The sequence below is a fragment of the Nothobranchius furzeri genome, chromosome 9 (genome assembly GCF_043380555.1).
Source record: "Nothobranchius furzeri strain GRZ-AD chromosome 9, NfurGRZ-RIMD1, whole genome shotgun sequence".
In the NCBI taxonomy this organism is placed as follows: domain Eukaryota; kingdom Metazoa; phylum Chordata; class Actinopteri; order Cyprinodontiformes; family Nothobranchiidae; genus Nothobranchius; species Nothobranchius furzeri.
In genome coordinates, this window is record NC_091749.1 from 32,450,700 (window position 1) to 32,463,522 (window position 12,823).

General features: G+C 40.4%; 1 protein-coding gene across 2 annotated transcripts; it reads left to right on the forward strand.

The window, feature by feature from the left end:
- The first annotated feature begins 1,687 nt into the window (after positions 1-1,687).
- Positions 1,688-12,421, forward strand: LOC107380176 (E3 SUMO-protein ligase ZBED1). 2 transcript variants are annotated; one of them, XM_070554487.1, is made up of 3 exons: positions 1,688-1,978; positions 2,566-2,676; positions 10,832-12,417. In XM_070554487.1, exons 1-3 carry the CDS (start codon positions 1,910-1,912, stop codon positions 11,933-11,935), a joined length of 1,284 nt encoding a protein of 427 aa, XP_070410588.1. In that variant the 5' UTR covers positions 1,688-1,909; the 3' UTR covers positions 11,936-12,417. The 2 variants fall into 2 exon arrangements, with proteins under 2 accessions (XP_070410588.1, XP_070410587.1); XM_070554486.1 differs by lacking the exons at positions 1,688-1,978; positions 2,566-2,676 and adding exons at positions 10,124-10,280; positions 10,357-10,496 and having other exon boundaries at positions 10,832-12,421.
- Positions 12,422-12,823: the final 402 nt, after the last annotated feature.

A 12,823-nucleotide genomic window follows, 5' to 3' on the forward strand; every position in this document is an offset into this window, starting at 1 on the left:
AAAGTTGAACTGGAAACCTGGTCACTTAAGAGAGTCCTATATAAGATGAGAACTGTAACCTTTGAATAAGTAAATTGTGAACTTGAGTAATAACAATAGGAATACAATAGCCTAAGAAAACAGAACCAATGTAGTAGACAGAGAATGCTTCACATATGAGCACTTAAGGAGGAATCATATTAGTGATTATCTTGCTCCATTCAAAAAACTAATTATTTGAAAACGGATAAAATAAAAAAGAATCTTGTTCAGCTTGCTCATAACAGTTACCGTAGAAATGTTGCAGCAAAACTCAATACCAATCAATCTAAAACATATGAAAGGTATCGGTTTAACCCTGATCGTTTTATAAATTCTATAAGAAAAGAGAATAGCAAAGAAACCAAGTTAACCTTCTGTTTTTTTTTTTGTTTTTGTTTTTGTTTTTTATCTCAAATACCTTAGGTCAAATTATAGGGGTGGAAAGATCTCTTTTCCCTCCACAAACGCACGTCCTCCAACGAAGAACGCCAGCTTGTTTGCTTTGCGCGCGGCTTCAACAGCTGGCCAAAGTTTGTTTCTCCGAGCACGATCGTCAGGAGACAGATCTTCAGCTAGCTTCAGGTTATTATTTTTCAGGAAGGCAGACTTCTTGGCAGCGCGCCAGACAGCATCGCGGTAGATCCTGGATGTAAACTGGATGATGACTCCTCTGGGTTGGTTGTTATTGTTGGATTTCTTGGGGCCGATGCGGTGGACGGTATCAACGACGTCGGGGAATTTCACTTGCTCCTCCGGCAGGACTGTTCTGCAGACTTTGATGACCTCCTGTCGGACGTCCTGCTTCTCTCTCTCGGGCAGACTGTAGAGCTTCAAATTCCAGCGGCGTGAGTAGTTCTCCAGGTGGGAGATGCGCTTTTCCTGTGTTTCCGCATTTGCTTTATATTGTTCAAGCTGTGATTCGACATCAGCAATTCTGCCCTCCATATCATTTAGCTCAACGCAGACAGCATCAAACGACTCCTTCACCGCCGTGATGTGTTTGGTGTTCTCTTGGACAGCTTTTTTCATCTCGGAGATGACTACAGAGTTGCCACTCACCATTTTTTCAAGAGTGTCCGACCTCGAGTTAATCAGCATGATGAGTGATGAGAGCTGGGAGAGAACCGTAGGTGTCTCCATATCCGCAACATTTCTTAGCTTACCAGCGGGAAAGGCACATGGAGTGATAGGAAGAGGGGGAAACTTCCTCCATCCGGTTAGGTTGAAGAGGATCGGAAACTGCCTCCAAATAATCATGCATTGAGTCGATGAGAGTATTTTTAGTGTCGGCGGGCTTCTCAAAAGTAAGAAGAGGCTGGGTAGCTTGGCTAACATTAGCGGATTTGCTAACGGAACTGCTGTTAGCTAGCAGCTTTTTAGTTTCGGTCTTTCTCTTCTCAGGTTTACTCATTTTGGTTGAAAAAATACTTAAACTCGGAGTAAAGTATGATTATTGCATAGGCGCAACAAAAGTCTTTGTCCACCTGGGACTTAATTTTGGGGGGGGGACGGGTGGGACATGTCCCCCCCACTTTTTCAAAAGGCAGTTTCGGTCCCCTTCACTTTTTTCCGTCCAAAAACAATGTTACGCTCCATTAAATGGATTTGGTTGAGCACTAGGACCGAAACGGAAACCGGTTTCCTATTAGACCCACCCACAAGCTAATCTATTGGCTCTGCTGATACTTGCTAACGTATTATTGGCTGTTGCTGCTGTCACTCCAAGTAGTAAACAGAACGTGCTCACGTTGTTTTGCTAGTTTGGAGCCGCTAGGGAACACCGGTACTGAGTCACATCGTCAACTAGACGCTGTGTAATATCAGAGCTCAGCTCAGCTTCCATTACACAACATTTGAATAAGTGTTCATTTGTGAGTGTTTGGTAGTTATGCACAGCCAGGCGGCAGCATGTCAAGAAACAAAAGTGGATATAAGAGACTTCTTTCAAAGTCAAAACGTAAGTTGGAACATGTGACACCCCTGCATTAAGCTCAGACTCACCTCCTCCTTCACAAACATACTCAAAACTAACTTTTACAAACTCATCTCCTCCACATAACTGACTCCTCAGACACAATTTATTCGTATTATTATAATTATTATGTTTTTATTATTACTATTATCATCATAATTATTATTACTAGTAGTAGTAGTAGTAGAAGTGTAACTTCAAAACTTTTATCATTTAACTTTATTGTAAACTTATCTATTGCAATGCATATTTTCACATTAAAAAGCTCTGAAAAATGAACAGTATCATCGTCAACAGATTTTTTTAAGCTTAATGTCAAAGATGTACACTTTTCATTAGATTTATCTTATTTTTTCCATTTATTTTTTGTGTGTTGAAATGCAACAACTGTTTAAACACTTTTAAGGGAAAAAACATATTTAATATGTTTTTATACACTCAAATTGGTAATGAATAATTTACACATTATATTAATAATAATTGTGAATCATACTAGAACCATCCTGTAAATATTTCTGTTTGTTCCATTCCAAAATCTCCCACTGTTTATAGTTCATGCATCTTTTTTTCAGGTGACCGACAGAGATGCAGGAGGAGAGACCGGTGAAGGTACAGCAGGAGAGGCTGTAGGAGATGGAGGACGAGAGCCTGGAGGAGATGGAGCAGAGGCTGGAGGCTCACAGGTGAGGTTGAAATAATGAAGATACGATAGACATAAAATTGATCATTGTGACAAATGTTAGGGTGATGATCATGTGTAAAACATTAGTTCAGCATGTCCTCTAACACAGCAAATGAAATAATGGCCAGATCTCAGGAGGGACCGTTTATGTATAAATACTTTTTATACTTTTGACTAGGCCTGGGAAAGTAACAAATTTTGCTGGATGATATTTTGTCCAAAAAAATTGTTGATGATAAACGATATCATTGTCAACATTATCTAGACCAAAATAACCACTAATATAATGTTAATATATCATAATAATGCAAGTACACCCTTTAAAATGCAACAAATAAACCTTCATTTAACATTGAAATGTCCAGAACCAGAACTTCTAAATGAATAAAAATAACAAACAAAAATTAAATAAAAAAAAGAATCTCACTCCCTGTTAGAAAATGTTGCACCAAAAACAATAAAAAAAGACCCAAAACAATAAATACAATGGCCTATCCATTGTCAACAGCCAAAACTGCACTTCAATAATGATAATAAATATTAATGATAATAGAGTTGTACATTTTTTAACTTTGATATATATATATATATATATATATATATATATATATATATATATATATATATATATATAGAGGATGGAAAAATTATTGAGATGGGCATGTGACGTGTCAAAGGGTCTTTACATAACACCCCCACCCCAAATCCGCACAAGCCTGGTGTGTCCCCCCCACTTCTGAAATCAAAATTTCGTCCCTGTTGTCCACTGTGTGTAATATATTAAAGTAAAGCTAGGTTCGCAGAGCTCAACGATAAGTGACTGCTCAGAGCGCCATCTTGGCAACCGTCGCTCAAAAACAGGCAGATTCCACCTCTATTTACAAACTCCTGGGGATGCAACAAGTGGGCGTGGTGCGTCGACTACCGGATCTGACGTTGACGAATTTTTAGAATCGAGCCGTCGACGTCATCGATGGGTCGCCACAGCTCTACTAAAAAGTTACTTAGTAAAAAGTAAAAAAGACCACTTGATAAAGGTAACACCCCAACAATTTCTAACACTTGGTAGAAGCCTGACATTAAAACAGAGAGAACTATTAATCTATAATGAATATTAATATAAAAAAGACAGTTATGGAAATTTTCATTAACTGTTTTATTACCACACCAACTAGGAAATATTTTTACAATACATTTAAAAAAGAAAGGAGACAGAGAAAGGTGAGATAAAATAACTTAATTGACCATTTGAGGTCTTTTTAGAGATCGTACTGGTGCAGTATCTAGAAAATGTGGGGAAAATGCTGACATCATATACAGTATTTACTTCTGTAACTATTTGTTATATGTTAATACGAGTTGCAGTATTTATAGCTATCCTGTTAGGGTGTGTAATTGTTGGACGGAATCTTTAACAAAACAAAAAAATAATAATTTTTTTGTGATTGTGTGCATTTAGAATATCTATATGAAAGTCTCCACAAACACTAACTTGTGATTATTTGTATTTAATTCTACTGTACATTTCTGAAAAATTTGTTCTGAAAAATAATTCATTATTAATAATTAATTATGAAATATTTTGTTTACAAATTAAATTCTTACCTTCTTAACTAAATATTTAACATCCAAACTAAATATTTAACTTTTTAACTAAATACTTTGATTACAAACTAAATATTTACCTTCTTAAATATATATTTAGCATCCAAAAGAAATATTTAACTATTTAACTAAATATTTTGTTTACAAACCAAAAATGTATCTTCTTACCAAAATATTTCACTTTTTAACTAAATATTTCACTTGCAAACTAAGTATACATGTTTTTATAAATGTTAAATGTTTTACCAAATAGTTTGAAGATGAAACATTTCTTAATCAATAAACAATTACTTTGAAATATTAATTCCCTTTTAATTTCTCATATGACAGGCTAAATAACCAACATTATTGTTAATTTTAACTGTGTAACTTTACAAACAGCATCTCATGGAGGACAATATAAATAGAACTTTGAAGTTCTATGTATGTCCAATTTATAGTCAAGTCAAATAAGTGTTTATTTGAATAGTCGTAAATCACATCATTGGGAGAATATTTTCACAATTATTTCATTTTAAGTAGTACTGCTAAAATGCAGAGACATATTTATTACTATTTTACTAGTCTATTAATAGTTTTTTCAGTACTTTCTGCATAACCGGCCCTTTAAGAGCATTCATGATCTTTATGTGGCCAAAAATGAAAATGAATTTGACATCCCTGATTTAAGTTCTACACATTTAAAATGAAAATAAGAAATAAAAGTATTTCTGTCTCCCCCCTCTGCCTTATACCTGCCCCCAGGCAAAACTGTTAGAGCCTCCCCTGCACAGTCACCAGCCTTCTATCAGCTACGTATAAAAGAATCCTGGTGACATTTGTTCATAACTTTTCTTCAAGTCATTCATGTAATCTAAAATGTGAACAGTTTCTCCAGTAACTGTTCAGCTGCTCGGATGATTGAGTCTGGACATCTCCTTTTTCTTCTCGATGTTTCTTTCTCATCAGATCCAAACTGACATCATGACCAGCAGCTTTTACAGCAAACATCGGCTAATAAACGGATCCACTGATGATCAAATGCACCTGAGTGTAGATGTCACCCGCTGCCTTTGTTGCCAATAAAACAAAAAGAAGAAAAACATGGTGGGGAATGAGGAGACGGCCGGCCGAGCAGCATAAATAAAGACACCACAGCGTTGTCTCTTTTTTGTTTCAGTCTAGCTAAACTACAGGACAAATCACGTTCTGTTTCAACTCATACGGACGGTTCGGTTTTTTTACGGGAAGGTTGGCAACCCTAAAAATTAACTGTCAGTAACATCATAGCACCCGGCCAACAGTAGAAACTCCGTATAATAAACAGTAAGATGAGTTATTGTAACTGACTTTAAAAAGTTAGCAAGCAGGACGATGACAATAAACTACACCAGAACTTGGTTTATATTTGACCCAGATAACTTCTTACCTGAAATTCGGTTCTGCCACTTGGACAGGCAGCCGGCTCGGGTTTCTCCTCCTCCTCCCTCTTTTCTTCTCCAACTTGTCGCTGGGCTGAGGCTCCATCACTTCCTAAATTGATTTTACTTGAACCTTCACTACCAAACATCTGTGAGATTTTAACACATTTGCCAGCATCAGCCTGAAGGGCCAGTTTCTTTTTTAGTCAAATTTTCTCCGCTCCTCCTTTCTGTTTTTTGTTCTCCATTTTGTTAAGCTCGTCTGTCTGTTTACTGAGATTCACAAACATTTGGTGGGTGCATCAGACCTCTGGCTATTGGTCCAGCCCAGAGTGTATTATGACCAGTTGGCATATCCACCAACATTTACAAGGCGCCGCGTGCCACGGACAAGTTGTCCGCAACAACTAGAGGCCAGAAAAAGAAAAAAAAACAGACACCGGCCCATAAAAGATGAAAGGGTCCTGGGATCCTGGTTTCCTCAGCGGGAGCAGCCCGTGTGGCGCTCAGCCAACTGTATCCACAGGTGGGTGGGAGGTCATGGGAAAGCACAGAGCACATTGAGATCTTGCATTTTGATGACCTCGCTATGCAGAGACCACAATCTGAAGGCGGGGGGGGGGGGGGGGGGGGGTTCACAGCATCTGTCTGCATTCCTTCCATCATGGGGGTTTATGTTTATGTATTTAGCAGACGCTTTTGTCCAAAGCGACTTACAAGTGATGGGGTTGTAGCATACAGCTCCAAGGCTGCTTTGGCGTCAGATTGGATAACAGGACTTTGTTTGGGTCAGGCAGAGATAATTTTCCACTCCGCCTTAAAGTCTGTATTGATCATTCAAGTCCTCCAGTGAAGCCAATTCAGGTATTAAACATCTCCACACCGTCCAGTGACCCTCTCCGAGATGACATCCATGTTGCGCACTAATACCGGCAACGCAGCAAGGACATTGTCCAGCTTACGGTTCACCTCGAGTAACGTCCCAGTCTGTGAGGCATCCGCCTGGACGGTGCTTGCCATGGGTGCGGGTCGCACTCCAATCGCTCCCGACTTCCCAAATTTCCAGAAAACCAGATATCCTCCCACTCCAATCAGAAGAAATCCAGTAATCATCAGGCCAAATATCAACATATCTTCGACGTCCTCAATGGACAGCTGAGAGAGACAAACGATCCTCCAGACCTTCCAGGAATCGAGCGCATATCCCGCTGCGTGTGTCCCTTGAGGGCAGGTGGGAGTCCCCTCCTCCATTCTCATCGTGGAAAAGATCTTATCAATCGCGTTGAATGACCAATTGATTAAATCCATTTCCAAAAAATAGGGATTCCCAGAAGAAATGCAGAGAAGCGCTGTGTAGGCAGACGGGACAAAGAGCCTTGGGGAAAAAGATAAGGGAGCAAAAAGGCAAGCGACTGTACTCTGCGAGTGCCAGAAGAGAAATGATACCAATTATTCTTGGTGACCTCAATAATCATGTCGACTGCAAATAAAAACTAGGAAATAACACAAAGGACTTGCAGGAGCCAATTTAGACTTGGGACTACATTTCGACAAAGCACCACTGTAACCACTGCTGAAGGGCGCATGGATATAACACAGCGGTCAAGAATTACGTGTGATTTGCACAGTATTCCTTTTCGTAGTTTATTATACAGGTGTAATACAAGAAAAAGCCTTATTTATGTAGCAAAGGGATGTGAAAACAAGCCAAAGACATAGAGCTGCAGCATATTTCACGTTATTCCCACAGATGTTTGTTTACGGAAGCCGGAGGTTTTTTGAACCACTGTGTTATATCCATACGCCATGCAGCGGCGGTTTACAGTGGTGCTTTGTCGTAATGTAGTTCCAAGTCTAAATCGGCTCCTGCAAATCCTTTATGTTACTTTTTACTTGATATTTTCCGTCGGCACGATTATTGAGCTCACCAAGAACGATTTGTATTGACTATTTTTAATCACTTTTGCACACAAAATGCTAGTATCTGCCCTTCACTGTTTATGCTAAGCCAAAGCAGACGTACTGCTGCCAGATCAGGAGAATTTCTGTGCTGGTTACTAAATGCTTTTTCTCACTTTTCTAACTGTGGGGAAAATGGAAGTAGACCAAATTTCACTTAGGGGTGGAATATCCCTTTTAAAAGCATGATAATTTCTCCAAAATACAGTACATTCAGAAAATATTCAGAGAACATCACTTTTCTCTCATTTTGTTATTTTACAGCCTTATACCAAAATAGACTAAATTCCACACACAACACCCATAATGATGATTTGAATATATTTTTATTTATTAAAAATAAAGATCACTGAGAAATAGGGGTTGTACGAACTAGTCGACTAGTCGACTTCACGGCTCTGTAGTGACTTTTTATGCCTGTCATCAACTAGTCGCTGTCACGTGATAATGACTGACAAGATGCAGTCCTCGGAAAAGACAGCGGGTGATGAGCCCCTGCGCGTCTGGATCGAGGCGGAGGCGACGCGCTGTGCGGTACTGACACCGGCGGTAAAACGGACATTTAACCAAACTGTGACCTTTTCCCTCTTGCAATTTAACCTTCCCCTCACCCCCATCCTAATCTTAACCAGTTTGTGCATGCAAAGCTCTGATCACTGACGTGCGCTCCAGACATTGCGTCCTGAGCACCGCCAAATCAGGTGTCACCACCTCAAAAACAAATTAAACACGCGATCGTTCATGTCGGCTCATTTCCTTTCATGTTTTCTGTCTGTTATTTGTGCCTGATGCATTTCGCTGCTGCGGAGCGAGGCGCATCACCTGTTGTCCTCCGGTGACGCACCCCCAAGATTCCACTATCTCCACTCCGCTCCGCTCCGCTCCGGCATGAACTCTGCAGCAAAAACGGTCCCGTTGTAGTCGGCCGGCGGGCAGCGGCACTCCGCTGTTTTTGTGGTCGGTAGATCTTTTAGAACTGCAGTTCAAAGGTAACTCATAAGGTGAATATATATGAAGGCAGGTTGCAGTTTTTCTATAGGACTGAGAGGAGATGCAGGAAGATAATAAACAGGCAGGACAGAAAAATAGTCAAATAAAAACAAGCTAGTTTTTGTACCTGGTGGTTGCAACAAACAGACACCACTGAAGGTAATCAGAAGTGAGGAACAGAAAATGAAATAATTATTTTAATGTTTAGAGCAGCAGGAAAGGCTGCAGGCGCATCAGTGAGTTTGCGGCTGCTGCGCAGGGGGAGGAGGGAGAGGACTGAAGTAGGATGCAGAAACTACCGTTGTTAAAAGAGATGTGTTAACTTAGAAAATGTGGGCGCAATTTTAATTGTCAAAAACTCCAGCGAACCTACCGACCGAACCCCCCCCCACCCCCACCCCCACCCCGCCGCTTCCGGCGTATGACGTCATCAACGACTAGTCGAAGTCGACTCGACTTTCATTACTTGACTGTCGACTTTAAAAAAAAAAGTCGTGCAGGCCCTACTGAGAAATAACATGTACATTAATATTCACAGCCTTTGCCATCAAGCTCTATATGTTGCCTAGTTGCATCCTGTCTGCCACTCAGACTCCCATCACCCTCTGTGGCCAAAATACTGCACTTGCAACTTTAGAGTGTTGGGCCACTCCCCGCTGGACTTAGAAAAAGGAGCTGACATACCTGGCGCTGCAGTCTGCTTCCAGCTTCTTGCATGTTTTAGATCATGAACACAGCTGATTTGTTTTATTTAGTGATGAATCACTCCTGTAGACACTAATGAAAAGACTTTTCAGCTGTTAGATTAAGGTGTTAAAATAAAAATACGAACGCACAGCGAGGAGATAAGTTTTACTTTTGGTTTCACTAACGGACAGTAAGGGGTGCTAAAACAAGCCTAAACTACCAAGTGTTCCTTCAACTGGAGTCATCCTGTGGTAAATTCAGTTGATTGTGTCACACCCTGTCCTGTCTCCCCTTATGGTTTAGTCTTGTGTCTCTGTTAATTGCTCCCACCTGCCTCTCGTTTTCCAATCACCCAAGTTCCCAACCCTCTTGTATTTAACCCCCTTCAGTTCTTTGTCTAGTGTTGAATCATTGTTTCTAGTGATGGGTCCAGCAACACCGACACACCGGCGCATGTGTCAAGCTCATGGAGCGAAACCTGTGTCGATCAGTGTCGATGCGTGTGTTGCTTTAAGAAAAAGTCACGTGACCAACACTGCTGCTGTGTCGCTCATTGCCGAGGCGCCAAACTGTGTTTATAAGGTGTCGACTCTGCATCTGTCAACGGGATGAGTCGCCGCGAAAAAATTACCATTTCAAAGATAAAACAAGACATCCCTCTTTACATCAAGAAAATGGAGCCAGAGAGGAAAAGAAAAGTTTCTGCTGTGTGGGATCATTTTTATCTTTTAACAGCAAATAAGGTACGTGTTTGTCTTTCCTTGTTTCTGCGCATCTGTCAGAGTTGAAAACAGCAATGTGACTGACTCTCAGTGTAAATTATTTATTTAATTTAATTAGGTTAAATGTCGGATCTGCTCAGCCGAGTTGTCTTATACAAATAAGAGCACTTCCTCAATGCTGAGACATTACAGAGTCAAGCATGAAAACGAAGAGGAAGCAAATACACCAAGAACGAACACAGGTAGACCTATATAGACACTGGGCATGCTTTGTCACAGTTGTTTTACTAATATATGTTTTATTATTTTGAAATCTAGAATCTAGGAAGATTGCTCTGGACCAAGCAGTCCTGAATTTTATTATAAAGGACTGCCAACCCCTGAGTATTGAGGAGAGTGAGGGGTTCAGGGGGTTGATTCAGGCCCTTGATCCATCTTACGTTTTGCCAACCAGAAAGGTTTGTATACACAATGTCTCAGATAGCTGCTGTTACTCATGTAATATATACAGTGCTTAACAAATGTATTAGACCATCGTCTGATTTAAGGTTTATGACACAGCAAACAAAAATAAACACTTGTGATTCAAATATCATGCATGCTTGAATAATTTCTGTCCGGTGTGTCAGCTCACATTTGGGTATAAAACTGGATTCAGTTTTAAATTCCTACCTTCTATTCAACAGGGCAAAACACAGAGAACTTCATAGCTGGATGTTTTTCTTGCTTTAATGACAGGTGGTCTAATTAATGTGTTAAGTACTAGACTAATTTGATTTTGATTCATTTTCAGACGGTTAAGGAAATGATGGCCAAAAAGCATGCGGAGGAACTCGAACGAGTAAAAAGGGAAGTACAGCAAGCTGTGGCAGTGAGTATAACAGCTGACATGTGGACCTCCTTGAACATGGAGGCTTACTTAGCTCTTACCTGTCACTACATCAATGATAATATGCAGTTGTGTACATCTGTGTTGGGAGTCAAACACTTTCCACAAAGTCACACTGCTGACAATCTGGCCCAAGTCAAAAGGGGCATGATGGACGACTGGGCCATAACAAATAAGGTAAGGTGTCTTGTGACCGACGCAGCACCAAACATGATAGCAGCAACAGGAACTCTTCAAATTCGACATTCAATCTGCATTGCACACAAACTAAATTTAATAGTCAAAAAATCCTGTGATCAGATCCCTGAACTTTCATCCATAAGACACAAATCTAGGCAAATTGTATCATTCTTCAGATCCAGCACCACAGCAAAAGAGAAGCTAGCTCAAGTGCAGCAACAGATGGGACGGCCCACCTTGAAACTTGTCACTGAGGTACCAACACGTTGGAACAGCACATATCAGATGCTGTCACGGCTACATGATGAGAAAGAAGCAGTGTGGGTATCTCTTGCCTCTCTCCAAACAGATTTAACTCCACTCACAGCTGATGAGTTCAACATCTTAAGGGAAGCACTTCTTGTGCTGGCCCCTTTCCATCAGGCCACAGTGGAGTTGTCTGAGGAGAGGAGAGTTTCAGGATCAAAGGTCATCCCGATGATGAAAATGCTAAATTGTGCACTTGAGCGGAACTCTTTACATCTACACACACAAGCAGCCACACATCTCCATGACCAACTTAGACGTTGCGTCACAGACACTGCTTCCAATCTGGAGTCATTAAGTGTGTTGACCCTATCAACACTTTTAGACCCCAGATTTAAAACACTTGGATTTCGTAGTTCCTCCAAGTGTAGTGAGGCTGTCAATCGCCTGAAAATGGAGTGTGCTGCAGTAATTGGTCACACAACATCTGAGCCACAGCCTGGACCTTCATTAGAGCAGTTACCCACTTCAGGCAAGTTGTTCAGTATTATCAGTTTATTTTCACATTTGTTTTTTTGCTAACAAAAACTAAAACTTCTATGTATTTTTTATTATTTCAGATAATCTGTGGCAGCAGCTTGATCAAGAGGTTGGCAGACAAACCACCAATGCAACAGCTGACTCGATCATTGAGGTCCAGCGCTACTTAGCAGAGGGAAACATTTCAAGACAAGAAGATCCATTAACATACTGGGGGAACCGGAAGACATCCTACCCACACCTTTTCCACCTGGCTTTACAGTTTTTGTGTACCCCAGCTTCTTCTGTGCCCTGTGAACGTGTGTTTTCGAAAGCTGGTGAAATAGTGTCCAAAAAACGTAATAGACTAAATGCCAACACATTGGATAAACTTATTTTTCTTAATAAAAATTTATAAAAATAAAAAAAACTTGAGTCAATGACACTGAAATGGGTAATATCACATTCACAGCACTGTCACTTTAATTGTCACTTGGTATCATTCACAGAATATTTTGAGGTGTATAGATTTTAAATTTAGAAGTTTAAAATAATAACTTATGAAGTAGGCCTACAATAGCTCACAGTGTATACAAGTATGATTAGGTCATTGAATCAGCGTCTGTTGTGTCTCCAGTATGTTGCCTGCAATGATATTTAAAGTCCAGTAGGTGTCATTATAGAGCAAAACAGCAGCACTGTGTCGACACAGTTTCAATACTATTTGGGGAATGTGCTGAAAGGCTTCATGAGGCTTCATCTACCCATCACTAATTGTTTCTGTCAGACGCGTGCCGGTGAGTGAAGCGGAGGCAGGATCCACACGCGGGTGCAAAGGCAGGCAGGCAGACAAGCAGGAATGGTTTAAAGGCTTTAATACGAAGCACGCTGACACAGAAACAATGATCCAACACGAGACAAAGAACTGAAGGGGTTTAAATACAAGAGGGT

Excerpts from the sequence above, each read along its gene's own strand:
- LOC107380176 (XM_070554486.1), top strand. The coding sequence starts at position 10,214 with ATGCTGAGACATTACAGAGTCAAGCATGAAAACGAAGAGGAAGCAAAT. Across the intron at positions 10,281-10,356 it reads TACACCAAGAACGAACACAG|AATCTAGGAAGATTGCTCTG; the intron begins GTAGACCTATAT and ends TTTGAAATCTAG. Across the intron at positions 10,497-10,831 it reads ACGTTTTGCCAACCAGAAAG|ACGGTTAAGGAAATGATGGC; the intron begins GTTTGTATACAC and ends ATTCATTTTCAG.